The 26,192-nt window shown below is 41.3% G+C and overlaps 2 protein-coding genes across 2 annotated transcripts; both read left to right on the top strand.

Moving 5' to 3' along the window:
* Positions 1-372: 372 nt before the first annotated feature.
* Positions 373-18,194, top strand: LOC139413287 (ADP-ribosylation factor-like protein 8B-A). The gene is made up of 7 exons (XM_071160489.1): positions 373-559; positions 12,778-12,858; positions 12,978-13,051; positions 13,311-13,404; positions 13,522-13,589; positions 16,807-16,877; positions 17,058-18,194. The coding sequence occupies exons 1-7, from the start codon at positions 437-439 to the stop codon at positions 17,105-17,107; spliced, it is 561 nt and encodes a 186-aa protein (XP_071016590.1). The 5' UTR covers positions 373-436; the 3' UTR covers positions 17,108-18,194.
* A 555-nt stretch (positions 18,195-18,749) lies between these two features.
* LOC139413285 (ER degradation enhancer, mannosidase alpha-like 1) lies at positions 18,750-26,146 on the top strand. Its single transcript, XM_071160486.1, has 12 exons — positions 18,750-19,402; positions 21,906-21,978; positions 22,105-22,208; positions 22,565-22,736; positions 22,996-23,179; positions 23,305-23,479; positions 23,624-23,744; positions 23,910-24,080; positions 24,165-24,238; positions 24,348-24,444; positions 24,736-24,915; positions 25,124-26,146. The coding sequence occupies exons 1-12, from the start codon at positions 18,939-18,941 to the stop codon at positions 25,211-25,213; spliced, it is 1,905 nt and encodes a 634-aa protein (XP_071016587.1). The 5' UTR covers positions 18,750-18,938; the 3' UTR covers positions 25,214-26,146.
* Positions 26,147-26,192: the final 46 nt, after the last annotated feature.

Genomic DNA, 26,192 nt, shown 5'->3' with positions numbered 1-26,192 from the left:
GACCTGCCATCTCAGGTTCCCCTTGAGCCTGTGTAGCGATTATAACTGTTTTATTTATTTGTTTTTTTAACAGAAAAGTTGTTTTATTTATTTATTTAAAAAAAATGTTTTGGGAGAATCATGTTTCCATTACATTGTGTGATCGCCAATATACCATATAAAAAGTAATTAGTAGAATTCTGTGTTTTCCCACGAAAAGTGATTGCTTTTGATAAAAACGCTGTATCTGCCTTATGAATGAAAAATGAAAAATAGAAGATTCTAACATTTACTTTCTGGAAAAGAGCTATATGTTTCTGTACAGCGCACCATGCTGCCTTGTTGACAAAATGAGAAGGGCACTCTTCCCTCCCCGCTTACGCCCCACCGCTCAGCATAATCGAATCCTCCCACTGCCAGCTTTCTGCCGAAGTTGAGTGGGAATATCAAATTCAAGATGCTGACACTTATAAACCGGCTTTTGGACTGGTTTAAGTCCCTCTTTTGGAAAGAGGAGATGGAGTTAACCCTGGTTGGACTTCAATACTCGGGGAAAACGACATTTGTTAATGTGATAGCTGTAAGTTTTTATTGTGCTGCTGTGCTAGCTAATGTTAGCACTAGCTAGCGATATGCAATATCAACTTAGCTAGTATCGTAAAGTTAGCCAGCTAGCCACCGTTAACGTACAATTAAGCATAGCTCATTAGAATACCTTAAACTTACTGTATTAGTTTGTAAGGTTAGCTAGCTATAGCCTGTAACTAGCTAGTTAGCTAACGTTATATGTATGTTGATATTTATTTGATGGCGATTAGAAGCAGAGGACTACGTTAGCTAGCCACTTTATTGGAATTTGGCTACAGTACAGATCATGTTTTTCTCCCTAGACTAGGTTTCTTTCTAAAACATATGGATTAACTAGCTAGCCACGTTAGCTGTCAACTTTTCATGTTTACAACTTGGCTAGCTAGTTAGCTGCCTAGCCCTTATCTTCCCAGAGAGTAGGCCCAATTGTTGGTCATCACAGACTGTCAAGTGTTATGCCGCGTTCAAAACAACTGGGACCTCGGAAAATAGGTGGTCAAACCATGACGTCAGTAATGTTCCGGTCGGAAAGTCGGAGCTCTAGAAAGTGGCCCGAGTTACCAAGTTGGAATTCCGAGTTGGATGACGGTTCAAAATGATTTTTTCCGAGTTCCCAGTTGTTTTGAACTACAGTAGATTTCAGATGATGATTTTTATTGTGGTGGCATCATTGTACAGAGGTGGATTTCCCATTGATGTACACCGTGGAGTTGAGAAACTCGGCTACATTGAACATTGTGCAGACCACACGGCCTCCGAGGCTGTCACACGGCCTCCGAGCGAGGCTGTCACACGGCCTCCGAGCGAGGCTGTCACACGGCCTAAACAGCGGAGAAGTTTGGCCCTTCAACACTCTTAGTTGTTGCAGAAATTGACCCACAATGCTGTTTACTTTCTGCATCTATAGTACCAGTCATAAGTTAGGACACACCTACTCATTCCAGGGTTTTTCTTAATTTTTTACTATTTTCTACATTGTAGAAAAACAGTGAAGACGTCAAACTAGGAAATAACACATATGGAATCATGTAGTAACCAAAAACGTGTTAAAAAAATCTAAATATATTTTATATTTGAGATTCTTCAAAGTAGCCACCCTTTGCCTTGATGACAGCTTTGCCCACTCCTGGCATTCTCTCAACTAGCTTCATGAGGTAGTCACCTGGAATGCATTTAAATGAACAGGTGTGCCTTGTTAGAAGTTAAGATGGAAAGAAATTCCACAAATTAACAAGGTGGAGGTGGTATACAGAAGATAGCCCTATTTGGTAAAAGACCGAATCCATATTATGACAAGAACAGCTCAAATAAGCAAAGAGAAATGACAGTCCATGATTACTTTAAGACTTGAATGTCAGTCAATGTGGAAAATTTGAATGAGTATCTGTCCCAACTTTTGACTGGTACTGTATGTCATATCTACCTTTTTAAAGTATTTTTTAATACTAATCTTACTGTCCCCACTACAACAAACAAATACTAAAATACTCTAATTTTGTCCTTGAAACATTTTATTGAATTACTGTAGAATTCCATTCATTCCTATGAGGAGGAATTGCCAATATGAGGACCGGTGGCTTCAACGCCTTGAATTGGCCAATACGTAGCATTAACAATCCAGGGTTTTCTACAGTGCCTTCAGAAAGTATAAATACCCCTTGACTTATTTCACATTATGTTACAGCCTGCATACAAAATAGATTAAATAGATTTTTTTTCTCTCACCCATCTACACACCAGAGTTCCCATTAGTTGTTTTTTGCCACAAAAAAAAGTAGAAAATATGATTGATAAATTGAACACCTGCCAATTGCGAGCATTTCACTTGCATTTGTCAATAAAAACAGTCAAGTATAATCACATTTTATAGTCAAATAAATGCTGCAGTAGATGTTTTCAAAGTATTTCTTCCGCTTTGTTTCATAGCTTGTAAATTAATCACACAAAGTCAAAGAACTATGAGTCCTATATAGCCTATTCCAGCACGTGCTGCAACACTGCCTGGCTGGGGGCTGTGCGTCTGAAGAGCTAAGTGAAAGATTCATTTTTAGAAGCGCCGCGCACAGGTATAAAAGTTGGTCTAATTTACTTGACACGAAAGCTTACTGAAGTGAGACTTTGTCCTTGTGTTTCTTGGAAATATACATTTTGTTCACAAGCTAGTTTTTTGTTTGTTTTATTAGGATCACCATTAGCTGTTGCAAAAGCAGTATCTTCTCTTCCTGAGATCTACACAAGGTTGTTTTCTATGTTTGAGTTTCAACTGATATGGAAGAGAAGACAAGGCTTCCACTAGTCATACTCAGTCTCACAGGCAGAAACATTACAAGTCATGCTGATCAGTTTTTTTGTGTGTTGATGTAATTGTAGCTCAACTAAAATATTTTGGCTGCTAAAAAATCTGAGTGATTGATTGGTAGTTGTTTTAATCTTCCTGCCACAGGGGCTGGTGGACCAAAAAGGAAATTGTATGTCCTGATGTTGGGTCAGTGCCACTTAAAAGTTTGTTTTGGGGCAATTTCCTACACTATACACTCTCAGCCATGCAATGAACATTTTTTGCCTACAGTGATTTGAGGTTTATATTATTAGCCTAAATTATGAGTAGTGGGCTATCTTACATACTTCTGCAAATGCGATGATGGATGGAATGCTTTATTATAAAGGTGCATTTTTATGGTTAACATTTGCTTCCCCAAATTTGAAACTCATGCTCCGTCTATGCATACTCTAGTGATTTCGCTGTTCGTTAATTGTCTTATTGGCTGAGGAAAAGTAAATGTGGACAGTAACATCTTCAAAGTGCATGTTAAGGACACAAGTCATTGCATTCTCGACTTACCATCATCTAAATGTGTTTTTTTTTCATTCTGAGCACCGCGGGTGGACACACTCATCAGGTTACACACCCAATGCATATGGGCATGGTCAATTTCTCAAATGTCCAGTAAATTAAAATGTCTGGAACCACATTTTAATAAAGGAAACCCTGCTACACACAATACCACATAATGACAGTGAAAACAATTTTTTTTGCAAATGTATTGAAAATGAGTTACAGAAATCTCATTTACAGAAGTATTTACAGCCCTTTGCTATGACACTCCAAATTGAGCTCAGGTGTATCCAATTTCCTTTGATCATCCTTGATGTCGCTACAACTTGATTGGAGACCATCTATGGCCCATTCAATTGGTTAGACATGCACGCCTGTCTATATAAGGTCCCAAAGTTGACAGTGTCAGATCAGAAACTAGACCATGAGGTCCATGGAAAAATTGTGATGAGCCATATCTGGGGAAGCGTAATTTTTTTCTAGACTGTTAAGTGTCCGAGAGCACAGTGGTCTCCATCATTGGGACATTGAAAAAATATGGAACTGTCTAGAGCTGGCCGTCCCAACAAACTGAGCAACCGGGCAAGAAGGATCTTGGTCAGGGAGGTGACCAAGAACCCAATGACTACAGAGTTCCTTGGCTGAGATGGGAGAACCTACCAGAAGGACAATAGTTTCTACAGCACTTTACCAATCTGGGCTTTATGGGAGAGTAGCCAGATGGAAGCAACTCCTGAGAACGCCTGGAATTTGCAAAAAAAACCCACAAAGATTCTGAGCATAAGGCAAAATATTCTGTGGTCTGATGAGATAATGCGAAGTGCCATGTCTGGTGAAAAAAACAAGCACAGCTCATCACCTTTCTAACACCATCTTCACTGTGAAGCATGGTGGGGGCAGCATCATGCTATGGGGATGCTTTTCAGTAGCAGGGACTGGGAGACTGGTAAGGATAGAGGGATCCATGAATGGAGCCAAATACAGGCAAACTCTTGATGAGAACCTGCTTCCGACTGCAAACGACCTTCAACTGGGGGCGAAGATTTACATTCCAACAGGACAATGACCCCAAGCATACAGCCAAAGCAATGCTGGAATGGCTTCAGAACAAGAATGTGAAAGTAGGGCTGGACGTTATGGCCAAAATATAATGTTTTAAAAGAATTAAGGTATTTTATGTTTTTGATTAATACAAGTTTTAAATATGCTTTGAGTAGTTCATGAACCTAGGGTGACAACACATTATACACGATTTAAATTGGGCTTTCTCCATTCTGATTTATATACTGTTTTAATCCAACTTTAAACAACAAGAGAAATGTAAATTGGCATTTTTGTACATTTCTGCATTTCCTGCACTTAGGTATTTCCACACTTGTGCCACGCAGGGCTGCATGATATGGGCAAAACTGTTGGAATCATGGGAATATAATAATAATAATTTTAGTTCTATAGTTGTAATATAGTGGGCGTCACCTTGAAATCATTGTTGTTTGACATGATAATGAATAAACCAGGAAGGAAATATTGACAAGGTAGGAACCATAGTGTTGGTCATTGTTTCCAGGTGACACTAATTAGTGTTACATTCCATGTTTTTCTTACCTCATGTAGCTAACCAACATTCATGTTATACCTAGTCCTCTCTCAGATAACGTTACACAAACAATATGCTTATCTAGGGGTACCAGGCTGTATTAGCTATCTACTTGTGCTCTGACTCTTAGCTGTCTAACTAGCTTGCTAAATGTACTAACTAGCGATTAGCATTAGCAGCTAACAATATTTAATTTAGTCACAACTTGCTAAGAAAAGACAAACTTGCAGACAGTAAGATACACAAGGTAATAGTGTAATTGTAGAATGCTTGTGGAAAGCCAGCATAGTTTTCACCAACATGTTGACCATGGAGACTGCAGCGTGAATGGCAAGAAAGTGTTCATGACTCCATGGTCGAGCAACTGCTCTCTCCTTGAGTGACGGTGCAGGGCTTGGTGTGGGAAGCGGCCTTCAGCAGGCTGAGGTAGAAAGAAGACTCAAGTAGCATACAGAGTAAACTCTAAAAACTGACATTACACCCGCCTGAGTTGCGTATCACATTTAACAAACCAAACCTTCAAATACCGTTATGGAAGCGAAAGTAACCGGTCCACGCATCAATACCGTTATATAGTTAAAAACTGTATAAAGCCCAACCCTATCTGAAAGGCATTGAGTGGCACAGCCAAAGCCCAGACTTGAATCCCATTGTAAATCTGTGGAAAGACTTGGGGATTGCTGTTCACCACTGCTCCCCATCTAACTTAAACAGAGCTTGAGAAAATCTACAAGGAAGAATGGGAGAAAATCTCCAAATCCAGATGAGCAAAGCTGATACACACCTAAAATGACTCAAAGCTGTAATCGCAGCTAAGGGTGCTGTGTAAATGAGATTTCTGATTTCTATTTAATCCATTTTGAATTCAGGCTGTAACAACAAATATGGAATAAGGGGTATGAATATTTTCTGCAGTCAAATATACATAATTAGTCATGACTCCTGACATGGACAGGTATAACTGGTTTCAGGAAGCAAGGATATGGTCCAGAGTTGGCTGGGTCCCCCTACTGCCACAGTGTTGTTGTCTTTGCTCCCTTTGACTCAAAGCCGTCTTTTCACCAGTTGTTGGTAAAACAAGCAGGACAGGGCCTCTTACGCAGTCACTAGTGTTGCAACTATGATTTCTCAAAAGCAGAAAATGGTGATCCTTTGTCCAGATTCTTTGGAAATTGTAATCCTTTCTTATTGGCATAGCAGCAGTTTGGATGTGCAAGATCAAAGACCGAAAGACGCTAGCTGATCAAAAGATTGTGAAAGGCAGTTGTAGGTCCAATAGAACAGTTCCAACAGAACAGAATGAACTTGATGACCTATGCCATGCTCTGACTCCCTTCAGCAGCATGCTTGCCTCAACACCAACACAATCTCTTTTTCTACTGTCATTGCTAACAAAGATATCAGAAATGGATCAGGATTTGATACTTAAAGCTTCCAGGTAGCCTATAATTCCAGGTATGGTACAGTTGAAGTCGGAAGTTTACATACACCTTAGCCAAATGGATTTTAAACTCAGTTTCACAATTCCTGACATTTAATCCTAGTAAAAATTCTCTGTCTCAGGTCAGTTAGGATTGCCACTTTATTTTAAGAATGTGAAATGTCTAGTGATTTTATTTAAGCTTTTATTTCTTTCATCACGTTCCCAGTGGGTCAGAAGTTTACATACACTCAATTAGTATTTGGTAGCGTTGCCTTTAAGTTGTTTAACTTGGGTCAAACGTTTCGGGTAGCCTTCCACAAGTTCCCCACAATAAGTTGGGTGAATTTTGGCCCATTCCTCCTGACAGAGCTGGTGTAACTGAGTCAGGTTTGTAGGCCTCCTTGCTCGCACACACTTTTTCAGTTCTGCCCAGAAATTTTTGATTGGATTGAGGTCAGGGCTTTGTGATGGCCACTCCAGTACCTTGACTTTGTTGTCCTTAAGCCACAACTTTGGAAGTAAGCTTGGGGTCATTGTCCATTTGGAAGACCCATTTGCGACCAAGCTCTATCTTCCTGACTGATGTCTTGAGATGTTGCTTCAATATATCCACATAATTTTCCTTCCTCATGATGCCATATATTTTGTGAAGTGCACCAGTCCCTTCTGCAGCAAAGCACCCCCACAACATGATGCTGCAACCCCCGTGCTTCACGGTTGGGATGGGGTTCTTTGGCTTGCAAGCCTCCAAACATAACAATGCTCATTATGGCCAATCAGTTCTATTTTTGTTTCATCAGACCAGAGGACATTTCTCCAAAAAGTATGATATTTTTCCCTATGTGCAGTTGCAAACCGTAGTCTGGCTTTTTTTATGGCGGTTTTTGAGCAGTGTCTTCTTTTCTGAGCGGCCTTTCAAGTTATGTCAATATAGGACCCTGTCTTTCAAAGAAAATGTGTAAAAATCCAAATAACTTCACAGATCTTCATTGTAAAGGGTTTAAATACTGTTTCCCATGCTTGTTCAATGAACCATAAACAATTAATGAACCTGTGGAACAGTCGTTAAGACACTACAGACGATAGGCAATTAAGGTTACAGTTATGAAAACTTAGGACATTAAAGATGCCTTTCTACTGACTCTGAAAAACACAAATGAAAGATGCCCAGGGCCCCTGCTCATCTATTAACGTGCCTTAGGCATGCTGCAAGGAGGCATGAGGACTGCAGATGTGGCCAGGGCAATAAATTGCAATGTCCGTACTGTGAGACGCCTAACACAGCGCTACAGGGAGACAGGATGGACAGCTGATCGTCCTCGCAGTTGCAGACCACGTGTAACAACACCTGCACAGGATCGGTACATCTGAACATCACACCTGCGGGACAGGTACAGGATGGCAACAACAACTGCCCAAATTATACCAGGAACGCACAACTGTCCGCAATAGGCTGAGAGAGGCTGGACTGAGGGCTTGTAGGCCTGTTGTAAGGCAGGTCCTCACCAGACATCACCGGCAACAACATCGCCTATGGGCACAAACCCACCATTGCTGGACCAGACAGGACTGGCAAAAAGTGTTCTTCACTGATGATTCGCAGTTTTGTTTCACCAAGGGTGATGGTCAGATTCGCGTTTATCGTCGAAGGAACTGGCGTTACACCGAGGCCTCTACTCTGGAGCGGGATCGATTTGGAGGTGGAGGGTTCGTCATGGTAGGGGCGGGGTCACAGCATCATCTGACTGAGCTTGTTGTCATTGCAGGCAATCTCAATGCTGTGCGTTACAGGGAAGACATCTTCCTCCCTCATGTGGTACCTTCCTACAGGCTCATCCTGACATGACCCTCCAGCATGACAATGTCACTAGGCGTACTGCTCGTTCTGTGCATGATTTCCTGCAAGACAGGAATGTCAGTGTTCTGCCATGGCCAGCGAAGAGCCCAGATCTCAATCCCATTGATTATGTCTGGGACCTGTTGGATCGGACGGTGAGGGCTAGGGCCATTCCCCCCCAGAAATGTCCGGGAACTTGCATGTGCTTTGGTGGAAGAGTGGGGTAACATCTCACAGCAAGAACTGGCAAATCAGTTGCAGTCCATGAGGAGGAGATGCACTGCAGTACTTAATGCAGCTGGTGGCCAAACCAGATACTGACTGTTACTTTAGATTTTGACCCCCCACCTTTGTTCAGGGACACATTAATCCATTTTTGGTAGTCACATGTCTGTGGAACTTGTTGAGTTTGTTTCAGTTGTTGAATCTTGTTCTTTTCCTACAAATATTTACACTTGTTAAGTTTGCTGAAAATAAACGCATTTGACAGTGAAAGGACGTTTCTTTTTTTGCTGAGTTTAGATACCTTTGTACCTGTTTCCTCCAGCATCTTCATAAGGTCCTTCGCTGTTGTTCTTCGATTGATTTTCACTTTTCGCACCAAAGTACGTTCATCTTTAGGAGACAGAACGCGTCTCTTTCCTGAGCGGTATGACGGCTCCGTGGTCCCATGGTGTTTATACTTGCGTACTATTGTTTGTACAGATGAACGTGGTACCTTCAGGCAATTGGAAATTGCTTCCAAGGATGAACCAGACTTGTGGAGGTCTACAATTTTTTTGGCTGATTTCTTTTGATTTTTCCATGATGTCAAGCAAAGAGGCACTGAGATTGAATGTAGGCCTTGAAATACACCCACAGGTACACCTCCAATTGACTCAAATGATGTCAATTAGCCTACCAGAAGCTTCTAAAGCCATGACATCATTTTCTCGAATTTCCCAAGCTGTTTAAAGGCACAGTCAATTTAGTGTATGTAAACTTCTGACCAACTGGAATTGTGATACAGTGACTGATAAGTGAAATAATCTGTCTAAACAATTTTTGGAAAAATTACTTGTCATGCACAATGTAGATGTCCTAACCAACTTGCCAATATTATAGTTTGTTAACAAGATATTTTTGGAGTGATTGAAAAATGAGTTTTAATGACTCCAACCTAAGTGTGTGTAAACTTCCGACTTCAACTGTGGAGATGCAATGAAAGATTAATATGACTTAATTTTTTTCGGTGCAATAAAAATGATTGATAAAATATGTGAAAGTTTGGACTGGACTTAATCGATACAGAATGTATCCTTTAAGCCCATTAGTGTTCCAAATAAACCCACTTCTTAAATAATCATTTTTTTTTCTCCAAAAGCCAAATTACAAACTGAGTTCTTATGTAAACTTAAATTATAATTATCTCCCCTAAAGTTATTAAAATCAATTGATTATTACTATTCATCATGTAAGAAGTATTCATAACGGGGTGTCCGCAGAGATAATTTGGGGCTAGGATTTTGTTCTTGCCAACTAGTACATACCTTAAACTAATCATAGACTTCAATGGAGTGTTCATTTGTTGAATCATGTGTGTTACTGTTTGGTTAGAACAAAAACCTTCACCCGTGCTGGCCCTCTGGGGATAAGACGCCATGCACAAACATCTTTTAATTACTTTTCTGAAAGCTGATTTAGATTTGCTGTACTCCTATTTTTGTTAATTATACTGAACCAAAATATAAATGAAACATGCAACAATAAATGGTTTTTCTGAGTTTATAGTTCATATAAGGAAATCAGTCAATTGAAATAATTTCATTAGGCCCTAATCTATTGATTTCACATGACTAGGCAGAGGCGCAGCCATGGGTGGGCCTTGGAGGGCATAGGCCCACCCACTGGGGAACAAGGCCCAGCCGGTCAGAAGGAGTTTTTCCCCACAAGGGCTTTATTAGTGACAGAAATACTCCTCAGTTTCATCAGCTGTCCGGATGGCTGGTCTCAGACGATCCCACAGGTGATGAAGCCTGAGGTGGAGGTCCTGGGCTGGCGTGGTTAAATTTAGCCTGCGGTTGTGAGGCCTGTTGGCCAAATACTCTAAAATGACGGAGGTGGTTTATGGTAGAGAAATTAGCATTTAATTCTCTGGCAACAGCTCTGGGGGTCATACCTGCAGTCAGCATGCCAAATGTACGCTCCCTCAACTTGCGACATCTGTGGCATTGTCCTGTGACACAACTACACCTTTTAGAGTTGCCTTTTATTGTCCCCAGCATAAGGTGCACCTGTGTAATGATCATGCTATTTAATTAGCTTCTTTATGTGCCATACCTGTCAGGTGGATGGATTATCTTGGCAATTGAGAAATTCTCACTAATAGGGATGTAAACCAATTTTGTGTGTAAAATTTGAAGCTTTTTGTGCATGTGGAAAATGTCTGGGATCTTATTTCAGCTCATGAAACATGTGACCAACACCTTTTACATGTTGCATTTATTTTTGTTCAGTGTAGTTCAACTTGTCTTCCTAAAGCCTGTCTGAAGACGTTTTTAAAATCTCCCTCTCTACTGTTGGACCAAAAAAAATGTAAACACCTAGACGAATGAGGGACAACAATATGACAATGTCCTGTCCCTAACTGCACAAGTAGTCCATTTTCTCGTCCCTCATTTGTTCTTTTTTTTTACCACTACTTGTAGGTCTTCTATCCATGATATCCTTCAACCTTGATCTTATTCTTATCTCTCTTATCAATGACTACCTGTCCACTCCATACATCTTGGAGAGAGTACAGAGGCTTTCAGTTTTTGTAAAGGAACCATGGCTAGATGCATGATATGCATAATGGTAGTTTGAGTATTTTCATCAACTTAAATCTGAAGAAATGCTCAGGATATCAACACACAATCTCCATGTTTCAATGCATACTGGGCTTAATTGGATGATTGCAATGAATTATGTTAAAAAAATATATTTTGAAAAGTTTCCTCAATATTTGGAAACCAATGGTCTGGGGTGTAAATATACACTATATACTACAATATTATGCAAAGTTAGTGTTGATAATATTGAACAATATTCATTTATTTGCATTCTGTATAGAGGGTGCTACTTTTTATTTTTAAGCCCATCTGATAGAGATGTAAAATTGACAAAAAAAACCCATCTATTTATAACAAAGCAAGGTAAATTTAACAGTAATATAAGACAAATTGCATTAAATGTTAGCTGTGAATGCTTGATCTATTATATTCTTGTGGTTCACCAGTTATGTTGCCACTGTATTGACTGACGTGGTTAGCATGAAAAACACATTTTCAGTTGGCAAGAAATGGCATTCTAGATGGGTATTAAGTACTGTCATGTGCATATGTCAACACAGGAATCTCGTAATTTTACATTAAGCCAGATCACTTATCTGAGAAGATGCTACAAATATCTGAAAAATGTCTGAGTCGCCCCATACAAATATTTTTTGCAGCTTTGAAATTGGCCAATAGTAGGAACTTACACAACTGTCAATAACCTTAATAATAAAGCATCTGATTGGCTTTTAATGAAAATCTGGTATGGATACAACTAAATGAACTGGTTAAAACATTAAATAGCAGAAAGTGTTTATTTTTGTCTTTTGAATCCAAAGATTGAAGTGGGTTTAATGGGTACATGGGCTTAATAGGTACACTTACCCTAACTCTTCCACCAGTGCTGTAGTGAATGAGATACTTGCCGTTGATTAGGAAGTGCCCACGTGGTTGGTTGTAATCTGTTTGACTTGAGTAAAAAGGAGTAGGATGTGGGTGGTGGTTCCAGCTCGGCTTCAGTAATTAGACCTTTCGCACCCACTTCCTCTTATCCCTAGTCAAGTGACTAAGTCATGTGCTGTTGCATACTGTATATGCGCTAGACAAAGCATTGTCCTATTTCTTGCTGAGATACTGTTTGGATTACACAGACGGGGAAGAGGGCAGACATCAGAATGACTGAAATTATTTCCCTGCCCTATCGTCAAGAGTGCAGCCTGTGATTTAGGGTTGGCTAAAAATACACAATTTTCAGTGATCTTAGAATTATTATAGAAGATTGGGTCTGCATGCCAAACATATTTCCTCTAGAGCCCTCAGACAATTTTGGATTTCGAAGTCGGGGGGGGGGGGGGGTGCAATTTAATTATCAGGTAGAATAGAACCAGCAAGCGCTAGACCTCGTAGTTCTAGAGCAGTGTTTCCCAAGTTCAGTCCCCTCCCCTGATCTAGTCTGTGACCTTCACATGCCTTTAGGCCTAACGGAACTTGTGAAACTACCATGAACCTTTTGCACGTGATTATCTATTTTCTCAAATGGAATAACAGGAAATGTGCAAAATCTAGTAAACTACAATGAGGCCTAGGTTTGTCTGACATTCTTAGTAAGTATAGTGGCAATTCCAGATGACATCACATGCAATTTGACCTAGATTTTCTGTTTTGTTTATGTCAGCCCAGCTTGTACATCTAAAAATGTATCGACAGCCTTCTCTTCTTTTTCAGTCTGGGCAATTTAGTGAAGACATGATCCCAACAGTCGGATTCAACATGAGGAAGGTCACAAAAGGCAACGTTACCATCAAGGTAGGTCTTCAGTCACTACGGTGTGTCGGTTACTGTAATGTTCCGCAGTGACAATCTATACCGACTGCATGAGGAAATGAAAATACCTAGGCTAATTTTCGTTCTTCTGGTTTTCCCAGATCTGGGATATAGGAGGGCAGCCGAGGTTCAGGAGCATGTGGGAGCGCTACTGTCGGGGAGTTAATGCAATTGTGTGAGTATCTGAGTTTGGCCATTCCTGTCAGTCTGCATGGGTACAACTTGAAATGCGGGAAGAGGACAGAAATGCTGAAGATTGATTGTTCTGTTAGGGTTAGTTCAGTGGCTACAAGTCGGTGTTCGAACATTGTGATGGGCATGTTTTGTACACTTCCATTCCTTTTCAATATGCACAACACTTGCTCTTTTAGATTTTTGATGCAATTGTAAACTTGTGACCTGTTTAAAAAATAATAATTTAAAAAAACTTTTAGATATATGGTGGACGCAGCAGACCATGAGAAGGTGGAAGCTTCCAGAAATGAGCTACACAATTTGTTAGACAAGCCTCAGTTGCAAGGAATTCCTGTAAGTAGGCCTACACTCCAGAAACTGCTACGAACACATGTAAATGAGGGAGTTTCTTTATATGATCAGTCAGCAGACATTTCTGCCACACAAGATCTAAACTGTTATGCTTTTTAGGTTTTGGTGCTTGGCAACAAAAGAGATCTCCCCAGTGCTCTAGATGAGAAGCAGCTCATTGAAAAACTGTGAGTAATGAAGATAAGTTATTAGGCAGTGTTGTAATACTCAAGTCCCGATTTTATTTTTTTTTGTTTTGTTTTCATGACTTGGACTCTACCATGACTCAGACATGCCTTCTCGTGACTTCTCGGTATTTGCACTTTGATTGGATGGGCTACTATGTTACACAGAATATTAGCAGCACTGGGTTGTGCATAGCATCAAGGGTTCTGTCCTCTAGCAGTGGAAAGGACATGCCAAATCAGGCGTACACAGCCTACATCAGCTGGTGAGTTGCTGGGGAAGGAAGAAATGTTTGTGGGCAGGCAGGCTCCACTCCGCCTCCGATCAAAGGCTACATATTGTGCAAACAACATTTGCTTCCTCCTAGCCACCAGCCTACTGCTTTACGAAAATTGAAAACAATCGTATGGCGTTTAACCAGTTAAATATATCTAAATGTCATCAAATGTCATCTACGTCATCCCCAAAATGACGTTTATCATGAGAAGGCCATAAACAATAACTAGTAATGCTGCATAGGTTAAAATCTCACTTTTGAGGACATAAGCTCAAGTACAGAGTACAAATTATAAAAAATATGAAATATTTTATGGTGAATTTCTTATTCAACAAAACTATGAATAAGACCTATGCTTAATTTAATTATAAAACGACTAACTTCCTTAACTGTACAATATGTACATATGTGTGTTTAGAGTTCGAGAACAGTATCTTATTTTCGAATGGTTTCTCTTGATCAAAACGTCTCTTCGCATGGCTTAGAACGTCAGAGATCTAGCTTGGCTTCCTGAACTCACCTTTCATTTCATAGTAATCCTGTCCCTTTGTGACAGTGTTTTTTTTGTGTTTAAAATCTGAATGATTTTAGATTAAGGGCTATAAATCGATCTCCGAATGTGCTACCATGATGAAACGACTCTCTCCTGCTTATGATGTAACAATTGCAGGAATGTGCTTTGTCCGTGGCTGTGATATAGGGTTCAGCAAGGAGTTGATGGACAGTCGGAAGAGTGAATGAAATGGTAGGAGGGACATCCCAGCTTCAAGGGGTTTCAGATTTCACGTCGTACGTCACACATGTTCCGAAGAAATACTACTGTGTCAGTGGGAACAATTTGGATCTACGGTATCCACAGATCGATTTATAAGATAAAATGTTGATCGGAACTGGTACCAGAACCATGCAGGTCCTCTAAAAAGGAGACCTTACATCCTGAGGTTTTAATAGTAAAACAACAGTCTAGCTATTTTTCTCTCTCTCCCCTTGAATATAGAAAAGTAGGCCCTACCCTTCCTCTCTACCCTTCCGCTTTTCCCCCTGTATTCCATAGCCAGGTTTGATGAAGTCTAACTTTTAGTTTGCACTGCAACTAAAAAAAATTGACAAAATAAAACCAGTGAGCGATTACAAAAAAAGTACCTGAAAGCCTGACTTATCATTCCTTTATGTAATAAGTATTGAAACACAGGTATTGAGTGTAGAACTGAGGTAGTGATCAATAGTAAATTAGTTGGGGGTTTTCATGAGGGAGTGGCGATATACTGACATTCTGTGGCGACTAGAAACTATTGCATAATAAGACCTATTATAAATTGATGGACTTGTGACTTGACCATTGGTGACCCGGACTTCAGCCATAGTGACTCGGACTTGAGTACAGGGGACTTGGGACTCGACTACAGCACTGGTATGAGTCGTTCCCTACCAGTAAACCCACAGCAGAGCGGAGGTAGTTTAACAACTCTAATTCTAACAGAATGACAGGAGAGTCCCTCTCATTTTGCCTTGCCATTGCGAGTTAGGGCCTGTAGTGGCTAGGTTCTAACATTTCAAAAGGCCACTACTTTAGATGCTTTTACAAGGACTAGTTCAAACTAACTTTTAAACAAAAGAGCTGTTCATTTGTCTTCCATGCTGTGACCTTGGATGCGCTTATTCACTTCAAGACGGGTACCCTAATGTGGTAGCAAGAGAAAGACGTTCATATCGCACACAATGACTCAGTCACATTTTCTATTTTTTTAATCTACCCAACTGTTCAAAAGTTTGGGGTCACTTAGAAATGTCCTTGTTTTTGAAAGAAAAACAGTTTTTTTTTTTTTTTGTCAATTTTTAAAATAACATCACGTTGATCAGATATACAGTGTAGACATTGTTAATGTTGTAAATGACTATTGTAGCTGGATTTTTTAAATGGAATACAGAGTACAGAGGCCCATAATCAGCAACCATCACTCCTGTGTTCCAATGGCACGTTGTGTTAGCTAATCCAAGTTTATCATTTTAAAAGACTAATTGATCATTAGAAAACCCTTTTGCAATTATGTTAGCACAGCTGAAAAATGTTGTGCTGATTAAAGAAGCAATAAAACTGGCCTTTTAGACTAGTTGAGTATCTGGAGCATCAGCATTTGTGTGTTCGATTACAGGCTCAAAATGTCCAGAAACAAAGTACTTTCTTCTGAAACTTGTCAGGCTATTCTTGTTCTGAGAAATGAAGGCGCTTACATCCGAGAAATTGCCAAGAAACTGAAGATCTCGTACAACGCTGTGTACTACTCCCGTCACAGAACATCGGGCTCTAACCAGAATAGAAAGATGAGTGGGAGGCCCCGGTGCACAACTGTGCAAAAGGACTAGTAGTGCATTAGAGTGTCAAGTTTGAGAAACAGACGCCTCACAAGTCCTTAACTGGCAGCTTCATTAAATAGCACTCGCAAAATACCAGTCTCAACGTCAACAGTGAAGAGGCGACTCCGGGATGCTGGCCATCTATTTGACGTTATTTTAATGGACAAAAATGTCTAAGTGACCCCAAACGTTTGAACAGTAGTGTATATATTTATGACCTTAACTATCTTGGAAGATTACAGTTACCATTCTTGAACATGAAGTTTGCTTTTATAAAGGGCTACTTTGCTGGAGGTTTTAAACATGTCTATCTTAATCTCACATCAGCAAAGAGCTAATGGTTTTTATTTTAGAGGAGGAGCAGTTATGATTTATACATTTCTTTTTTTGCCATTTTAATTTATTTTTATATATAGAAGCGTCGTTCTTACTGAACCATGGCCCTCGTTTTCTATTGAGAAACACTGCATTCTATTTTCTCGGTCACTTGTAGTACTGCTATTAGAAATTATCCAGGTTTTCAAAATGAACCAGCTCCCTCTGCTGGCCAGTTCAACAGTTTCCTTTACCGCTCTTCCTTTCTACAGGAACTTGGCAGCTATTCAAGACAGAGAGATTTGCTGCTACTCTGTTTCCTGCAAAGAGAAAGACAACATGGGTGAGTAAGATGGTGACAGGAGGGTTACAGGTCTCGTTTGTGTCCCAGTGGAAGGCTGAAGGAGAGAGCACTACAACACTGTGCACCCAAAGTGGCTATATAGGTGTCCGTTGTTTCACCCATTCACCTGCTGTCTCCTGTTTCTCACGCTGACCCCCCCATGCCTCTCCTGCCTTCCAGATATCACACTGCAGTGGCTCATCCAACACTCAAAATCTCAGAGAAACTGAATGTACCGGAACTGCACCCTCCCAGCTCCATCTGCCATATTACCCTCATGCCACACCATGCTCACACTGATGTATAGTTGTCCCTCCTAACTCAGTTGCTGCACTGTGCTGCTTGTGCCTCCCCCCTGTTGTTGTTATCCCCCCACAACCCCTTGCACTACTACAAGATGGTACCCCCTGGTCTATATCATATTCCAAGGCCCATGAGTCACAGAATCGGCGTTGCACCTCCTCCAAGAGGGGCTACTTCAGTGTCCTGAACAGAGCGATTCAGTCTGCCTTCTGCGTCCTCCAGGCGGCACGGCAGATGTTTCCCAGGTCTGTAAGCCCAATAGCCCAACTCTATAACACCAGTGCAGGGTATGCTATTGTAGTTGTTCAGCCACTCACTAGGGCCTCTAATCATGATACATGTTCTCCAGACAGTCCTGTATGATGCTAGAAGAAAGTACATAGACCTGTTTATATACATCATTGGGACTTCCAGGTTCCCCTCCTGTTTGTCAGATTTGAACTTTTATGGCTATTGCCAAATCCAAATGTTTTTATTTTGAGGACATTTGTAATATTTTTGAAATGAGAGCAATGGAATAAGTAAATAGCTCAGCAGCCATGTGTGTACACATATCAAGCTGGTAAGATTTTTACTGACATGAGCGTATGATTATATTTGAAAAGTTTGAATGTACTGAAGGTAAAGCTGTAGTGTGTTGGTTGTGTGGTTTGTTTTGAATTTGCCTCAGTGGGATGATGTCCTCTGCAGTCTATGAGAGAGAGAGAGAGAGAGAATTCAAAGTGCCTTGTGTAATACCTCTCATCCCTGAAGTAAAGCAGCATGCAAGGTGTGCTTACCTTTGCAATAAAACATGAACACCACTGGGATATATTGCAGAAATAAAAAGGCATGCTTTTCATTTAGACATTGTACTGTTGTGTTTGCACTCAAATTGCAATATTTGCTGTATCTAAATGATAGATATTAATGGTGTCAATTTATTATTTTGTAAATATGTTAAATCTGGGTTGATAAGAAGAGTTGAGCTGTGCTTAGAGTAAGTTTGTAATAAAAATTAAGGGAAATGTTTGATTTAGTCTACACTCATCATTGGACTAATAATTGTACCAATAATCTCAGATGACTGGTAACTTCATTGTACTCATACTCATTGTAACTCAAACAGATGCACAAACAAATGTTTATTTTACCTTTATTTAACTAGGCAAATCAGTTAAGAACAAATTCTTATTTTCAATGACGGCCTAGGAACAGTGGGTTAACTGCCTGTTCTGGGGCAGAACGACAGATTTGTACTTTGTCAGCTCGGGGAATATGAACTTGCAACCTTTCGGTTACTAGTCCAACGCTCTAACCACTAGGCTACACTGTCGCCCCGCCTCAGATAGTAAAAACAAAAAACGATTTGTTCTGACTGCAAATAATGCAAAGTATGCTGATGTGATTTTTCTGGTCGAATGTTATTTTCTGACACCGCCTGTCTCTGCCCCCACTACTTTTTCATGCTTGTGGCTATTTTCTATTGGCTCTAAAGTTATATTGCTTGACATACAGCAAAACGGACATGCATGGTAGCCAATTGCTGAAACGCGCCGGCCCCCTCTTTCTCGATGACGATATGACTGGAGCTCCAATCACACCGGGGAACCGGGGAGGGGCTGGTTTTGTTGACAGGAAGAGTGTGGTGCGCTGTCGACTTTGTCAGCCAGGCTGCCTAGGTGGCTTTTAAGCAATACACAGAAGACAATTCAGCCATCTATTCATCAAAGGATTGTCAAATTGAACTATGGTTTTTAAGACCGATCCAGGGCAAATATGCAATGGAGGTCAATAGTGGTTGCTCTCGTCGTGCTCAGACTCACTGTCAGTTGTCTGCTATGGCTAGCGTTTGGACTGGGACCTAGCTGGGGGTTCAACTTCCCCCTTAATTTCAATTTCAATTTGCACAAAATAGAACTTTTTAAGCAAGACGATGGGGAATCCGCAAAGGCCAATTCCTGGTCACAACGAATACACGGCCATGGAGACGCACAATGCAGGACCTCTTGTGCCAGTAAAGAGGACTCACCTAAGAAGTCTTACCTTAGCCTCTTTGAGGGGGACAGGGACGAGTATGACAGGAGATATAGCTCCTTCCCGGACACACTCAAGATAAAGATGAAAGGCATGGCCAAAGACATGTTCTACTTTGGATATGACAACTACATGAAATATGCCTTTCCTGAGGATGAGCTGAATCCCATTGACTGTCAAGGGAGAGGGCCTGACGTTCTCAACCCGTGAGTCATCTATAGCCCGATAGCTAGGCCTAGAACCAATCTGGTCACACACACGTGAAATTCATTATTAGGCTACGGGTATGTGTGTGCACGATGACGTGCTGGATTGATTGATGTATTAGGTTGGTAGACTACCCTGTTTTACTAGGTGTGTCCACTCTCCGTTCAACATTTCCATTCTGACTGATGTCTGGTAACTGTCTTGTGGTTAGTGTAATTTGCATCGGTCTGTCATGCAGGACTTACTAACAGATCTGGTTAAAAAGTTATGTAAATATCTAAATAAATATAGTTACAGTAAGGCTGGGGGTTCTATTTAAGCAATATGGCTTTTGGATGTTCTTATGCACAACGCAAAGCAGGGGGCCTGATACAGCCCTTAGCTGTGGTATATTGGCCATATACCACAAACCTCAGAGGTACCTTATTGCTATTATAAACTGGTTACCAACATAATTAGAGCAGTTAAACTACATGTTTTTGTCATGTGCGTGGTATACGGTCTGATATACCATGGCTGTCAGCCAGTCAGGGCTCGAACCACCCAGTTTATTATTGACTTTATATACCAGGTAGTTTGGATACTGGGTGCTGATTGGCTAAAACAGCATTCATATGTGAGACCATATACCACAACGTTTAGCCTTTTCACCTTGACATTCTTTAAAATCTGATAACAAAAGGCACAGCTGGACAAAACTTTATTTCTCTCAAGCTGAAACGGTCAATCCATTTAACTTGTTCAACGTGTGATCAAGTTGAATGTGATTCCATTATGAATGACTTGGTGCTTGCAATATAGCCTACATATACAGTGCCTTGCGAAAGTATTCGGCCCCCTTGAACTTTGCGACCTTTTGCCACATTTCAGGCTTCAAACATAAAGATATAAAACTGTATTTTTTTGTGAAGAATCAACAACAAGTGGGACACAATCATGAAGTGGAACGACATTTATTGGATATTTCAAACTTTTTTAACAAATCAAAAAACTGAAAAATTGGGCGTGCAAAATTATTCAGCCCCCTTAAGTTAATACTTTGTAGCGCCACCTTTTGCTGCGATTACAGCTGTAAGTCGCTTGGGGTATGTCTCTATCAGTTTTGCACATCGAGAGACTGAAATGTTTTCCCATTCCTCCTTGCAAAACAGCTCGAGCTCAGTGAGGTTGGATGGAGAGCATTTGTGAACAGCAGTTTTCAGTTCTTTCCACAGATTCTCGATTGGATTCAGGTCTGGACTTTGACTTGGCCATTCTAACACCTGGATATGTTTATTTTTGAACCATTCCATTGTAGATTTTGCTTTATGTTTTGGATCATTGTCTTGTTGGAAGACAAATCTCCGTCCCAGTCTCAGGTCTTTTGCAGACTCCATCAGGTTTTCTTCCAGAATGGTCCTGTATTTGGCTCCATCCATCTTCCCATCAATTTTAACCATCTTCCCTGTCCCTGCTGAAGAAAAGCAGGCCCAAACCATGATGCTGCCACCACCATGTTTGACAGTGGGGATGGTTGTTCAGGGTGATGAGCTGTGTTGCTTTTACGCCAAACATAACGTTTTGCATTGTTGCCAAAAAGTTCAATTTTGGTTTCATCTGACCAGAGCACCTTCTTCCACATGTTTGGTGTGTCTCCCAGGTGGCTTGTGGCAAACTTTAAACAACACTTTTTATGGATATCTTTAAGAAATGGCTTTCTTGCCACTCTTCCATAAAGGCCAGATTTGTGCAATATACGACTGACTGATTGTTGTCCTATGGACAGAGTCTCCCACCTCAGCTGTAGATCTCTGCAGTTCATCCAGAGTGATCATGGGCCTCTTGGCTGCATCTCTGATCAGTCTTCTCCTTGTATGAGCTGAAAGTTTAGAGGGACGGCCAGGTCTTGGTAGATTTGCAGTGGTCTGATACCCCTTCCATTTCAATATTATCGCTTGCACGGTGCTCCTTGGGATGTTTAAAGCTTGGGAAATATTTTTGTATCCAAATCCGGCTTTAAACTTCTTCACAACAGTATCTCGGACCTGCCTGGTGTGTTCCTTGTTCTTCATGATGCTCTCTGCGCTTTTAACGGACCTCTGAGACTATCACAGTGCAGGTGCATTTATACGGAGACTTGATTACACACAGGTGGATTGTATTTATCATCATTAGTCATTTAGGTCAACATTGGATCATTCAGAGATCCTCACTGAACTTCTGGAGAGAGTTTGCTGCACTGAAAGTAAAGGGGCTGAATAATTTTGCACGCCCAATTTTTCAGTTTTTGATTTGTTAAAAAAGTTTGAAATATCCAATAAATGTCGTTCCACTTCATGATTGTGTCCCACTTGTTGTTGATTCTTCACAAAAAAATACAGTTTTATATCTTTATGTTTGAAGCCTGAAATGTGGCAAAAGGTCGCAAAGTTCAAGGGGGCCGAATACTTTCGCAAGGCACTGTACATGCCCTCGGTTATTGTCAAGCCTGTTATCTTTTTCTTTGCTTCATTGTTTTTTCAGGTCAAACATCAACATCAATGATGTTTTGGGAAACTATTCCCTGACACTCATTGACACCCTTGACACATTACTGGTAAGCAGCCTTATTCTGTATTCCTGTTTTTATTTATTTTTGTGGGCTTTTAAGGGGAATGGTATTGCTAAAACAGTTTACTGTCAAGGGTCTTTTTAATGATCCCGATAATGTCTCTCATTCCAGGTACTGGGGAATGTGTCGGAGTTTCACAGAGCTGTGAAGTTGGTGATAGACACCGTCTCTTTCGACAAGGACTCCACTGTGCAGGTGTTTGAGGCTAACATCAGGTATTACATATGTCATTCCTTTCAAATAGCGACTGAAATGTGTTTGATTAGCTTCGGGTCAAGTTACAGATGTAAAGGTGGCGCAAACAGATTTACAACCACGGTGGAGTTGCCGCTAACGTTTTAGTGAACCGCAAAGAACATTTCGTTGTCTTCACGAGTGGCAACAAAAAAAAAAGAAAGAAGCAATACAAGTGTTGTGATTGTAGATGAGGTATTGGTTAAGTATTGTTTAAAAGTAGGGCAATGGTAGCTCTTATCTAGTGGTTGGTAGCAGAGTTCAATGCATTTCTCTGAAGCATATCTAAATGCCTAAACAAGGACTACCTTCTAACATCACTTCTCTGTCCCTCCAGGATCCTGGGTAGCTTGATCTCTGCTCACATCCTCCTGACTGATACCAAGCATCCCTTCGGCAACGTGGGCCTGGTGGACTATGACAATGAGCTACTGCACCTGGCCCACGACCTGGCAGTACGCCTGCTGCCAGCCTTCGAGAACACCAGCACAGGCATTCCCTACCCCAGGGTAAGAGGAGAGCTGCATAGTGGGTTACCTGATATTGCCTGGGTTCATAGCGATTTGACAGTCCTGGTTTTGTAGACGGGGGGGAAATACCAAACAGGGGTGGAGGGAGATCTTAGACCATTAAACAACCACAGAGATCCACTACAGTATGTCTCATTGACATTTACTTCACCTGTTGTTTACAATATATTACGAGTACAACTGAAATGACTGTAATGTTCCTCAGTGACTGGATCGCCCTGTCACTTCATTTCCTCAGGTGAACCTGAAGAGTGGTGTCCCTCCAGACAGCATCAATGAGACTTGCACAGCAGGGGCTGGCTCCCTGCTGGTGGAGTTTGGCATTCTCAGCCGTCTGATTGGCGACTCCACGTTCGAGTGGGTGGCCAGACGGGCTGTCCGAGCCTTGTGGAAACTGAGGAGCAATGAGACGGGCTTGCTAGGTGAGTAGAGATCCGTTTTTTTGTGTGTAGTCTTATGTTTGTATGTAGATGTTTGCTTATGCGTAGCAGCGTCTTTCCCTTCTTTTTGCACGTCAAATGGTTACCTCTTCTCTTTGAACTCTCAGGGAACGTGGTGAACATCCAAACGGGACAGTGGGTTAGCAAGCAGAGTGGCCTGGGAGCAGGGATGGACTCGTTCTACGAGTACCTGCTCAAGTCTTACATCCTGTTTGGAGAGAAAGAGGACTACCGGATGTTCCAAGCTTCTTATGAGAGCATCCAGAACCACCTGAGAAGAGGGTCAGTCCTGTGCTTGAATTGACTTGATTTTTTGTGTGTGTGTTTGTATATTGGCGGCGTGTTGTTTAGTGTTGATCTACGCTCTGTGAAGGTAATGTGTATGATGATGTCGTCTGAGAACCTTTTCCCCTGTTGAACCTGCAGGAGGGAGTCATGTAACGAAGGAGAAGGGGACCCTCCTCTCTACGTCAATGTGAACATGTTCAACGGCCAGATCATGAACACCTGGATCGACTCCCTGCAGGCCTTCTTCCCTGGCCTCCTGGTAGACACCTCTCTCTCTGCGAATGGGGAGCTGCGCAGCCCTGCATATGTCCTCAGCCAACATTGTCCCAATAAATGTTGTATGTTCATCCTGACAGTGTTATTACTGTTTGTGATGATGATGTTTTCCCTGTGTTGACCTCTGACCTTGTGTTGTACTCGCCAGGTGTTGAATGGTGATGTGGAGGAGGCCATTTGCCTGCATGCATTCTACTACGCTATCTGGAAGCGCTTCGGGGCCCTGCCGGAGAGGTACAACTGGCAGCTACAGGCGCCTGACGTGCTCTTCTACCCCCTGAGGCCAGAACTGGTGGAGTCCACCTATCTCCTGTACCAGGTACCAGTGCTTCACATTAATTTGAAACACAATGTTTGAATGTGATGAGCTGCTCTGAGTGAGCTATTTCATTTCCCCTCCCAGGCAACCAAGAATCCTTTCTATTTACACGTTGGAATGGATATCCTTGAGAGCCTAGAAAAAAATGCCAAAGTCAGGTATGAGTCGGATCTGGGAGGAACACAACTTTAGAGTGTTTTAGGATGTCTCGTTCTACTGACTTGACGTCACTCCTGGGTTCCCTAAATGGATGTGTGTATTTGGCAGGTGTGGGTATGCCACTCTCCACCACGTGGTGGACAAGTCCAAAGAGGATCGCATGGAGAGCTTCTTCCTCAGCGAGACCTGCAAATACCTTTACCTGGTATGTGTACCTGTACTGTCTGCAAATACCTTTACCTGGTATGTGTACCTGTACTGTCTGCAAATACCTTTACCTGGTGTGTGTACCTGTACTGTCTGCAAATACCTTTACCTGGTGTGTGTACCTGTACTATCTGCAAATACCTTTACCTGGTATGTGTACCTGTACTATCTGCAAATACCTTTACCTGGTATGTGGACCTGCACTGTTGGTCAGAAACTGGAATGGGCTTTTCTAAGCTAATATAACCTGACTTTCCTTCTAGTTAATCCTATGACCCTCTCCTTCCAGCTGTTTGACGATGACAACCCCTTGCACAAATCCGAGAACAAGTACATCTTCACCACGGAGGGCCATGTAGTGCCTATCGACAAGCGTTTTCGGGAGAAGCAGTGGAACGACCTGTCCCCCTGTGAGAAGGTGGTACCAGATCAGGAAACTTCCAACGGGCCTTTCTCTAACAATAGCAACGTAATGACCCTCTGATATATAAATACATATTACTATGACACTGCCTGCAGGATCAAGTACGCAGTTTAAAATATACAGTAATGAATAACGTACATTTCTTTATGCTAAAATATGTGAAATATGCGGAGTAAGATTGCTGATAGGTTACTTGTGTATAATCTTTTTTTCTGTACAAATCTTCCGCTCTCCTCTTCTTTCTCTCTTTCAGTGTGACCGGATCCCCGAGGAGCGGAGGTATTCTCTGCCTCTGAAGAGTGTGTACATGAGACAGATCGATCACATGGTGGGACTGTTTTGAGCTCTTGGAGGAGAGGAGGACACTGGTGTTAACGGGTCCCCAGTCAGTAGACTCACTCAGGCACAGCTTGTTGTGCGAATAGGACAGGGGAATAAACCCTTATCGTCTCACCTCACCCCCCCCACTCCAAACTCTTCTGCTGCTCAGGACCAAGGTGGACAATACCAACTCTCTAGAACACCTTTGAATTATAATTATTATTTTTTTGCGTTATTGTCTTATAATATGCATCACTTAGTGTACAGAGGGAGACATTTATTTTTTAAAGGAGACTTTAAAAAAAAGATATATATGTTTTGATTGTGATTCGTCAGGGTTGGTGCCAGTACGACTGGGATTTTTTGTTTCAGGAATAAATGAACCAAGCAATGAGGGATTTAGTGTTTGGGTGTGGGTCTGTAGCTAGGTTTTCTGAACATATAGCTGATCTGTGAAATATTTTTTGGGTTCGGGGAACAGTGCCATCCAGATACAGGTTTGTAGTCCACAGCATAGTTTTTAAGTGCATTACTCAAAAATAGATCTCACTACACAAGGGGACTAGTGCCTCACTGCTTGGGATTTCCAAAGGCCTCTTTGGAAAGTCACAGTTCTTATGTTTTCAACTGAGAAGTTTTCAGAGGCGTCCGCTTCGGAGTCATCCAGCTTTTATCTTTTTTTTTCATTCAGTAATATTACGTTTGTGAGGTGAATGTGTGATATATGCATCTCTGACTATCATGCAATGGCCCTTGCAATAGGCAGATGTATGCATGTCATTTTATGTGCCATGACAGTGAGCTATAGATTTACACAATCACATGGACAATAGTGCCTTGGGCTTTTTGGTTCATTGTTAATACAGACTTACCTTTACCTGGTATGTAATACCTGACATACAGTCTGTCATACCTGTATGTTTGAACAAAGCCATAAAGTGTGTCATGTTTTTAAGGTCGCTGTGTAAGTGTGTCATGTCTCCATTGAACAACAACGATAC

The sequence above is a fragment of the Oncorhynchus clarkii genome, chromosome 7 (assembly GCF_045791955.1).
Source record: "Oncorhynchus clarkii lewisi isolate Uvic-CL-2024 chromosome 7, UVic_Ocla_1.0, whole genome shotgun sequence".
Classification (NCBI taxonomy): Eukaryota; Metazoa; Chordata; class Actinopteri; order Salmoniformes; family Salmonidae; genus Oncorhynchus; species Oncorhynchus clarkii.
Note: the sequence above shows the minus strand (reverse complement) of the source record. Positions and strands in the feature narration are given on the sequence as shown.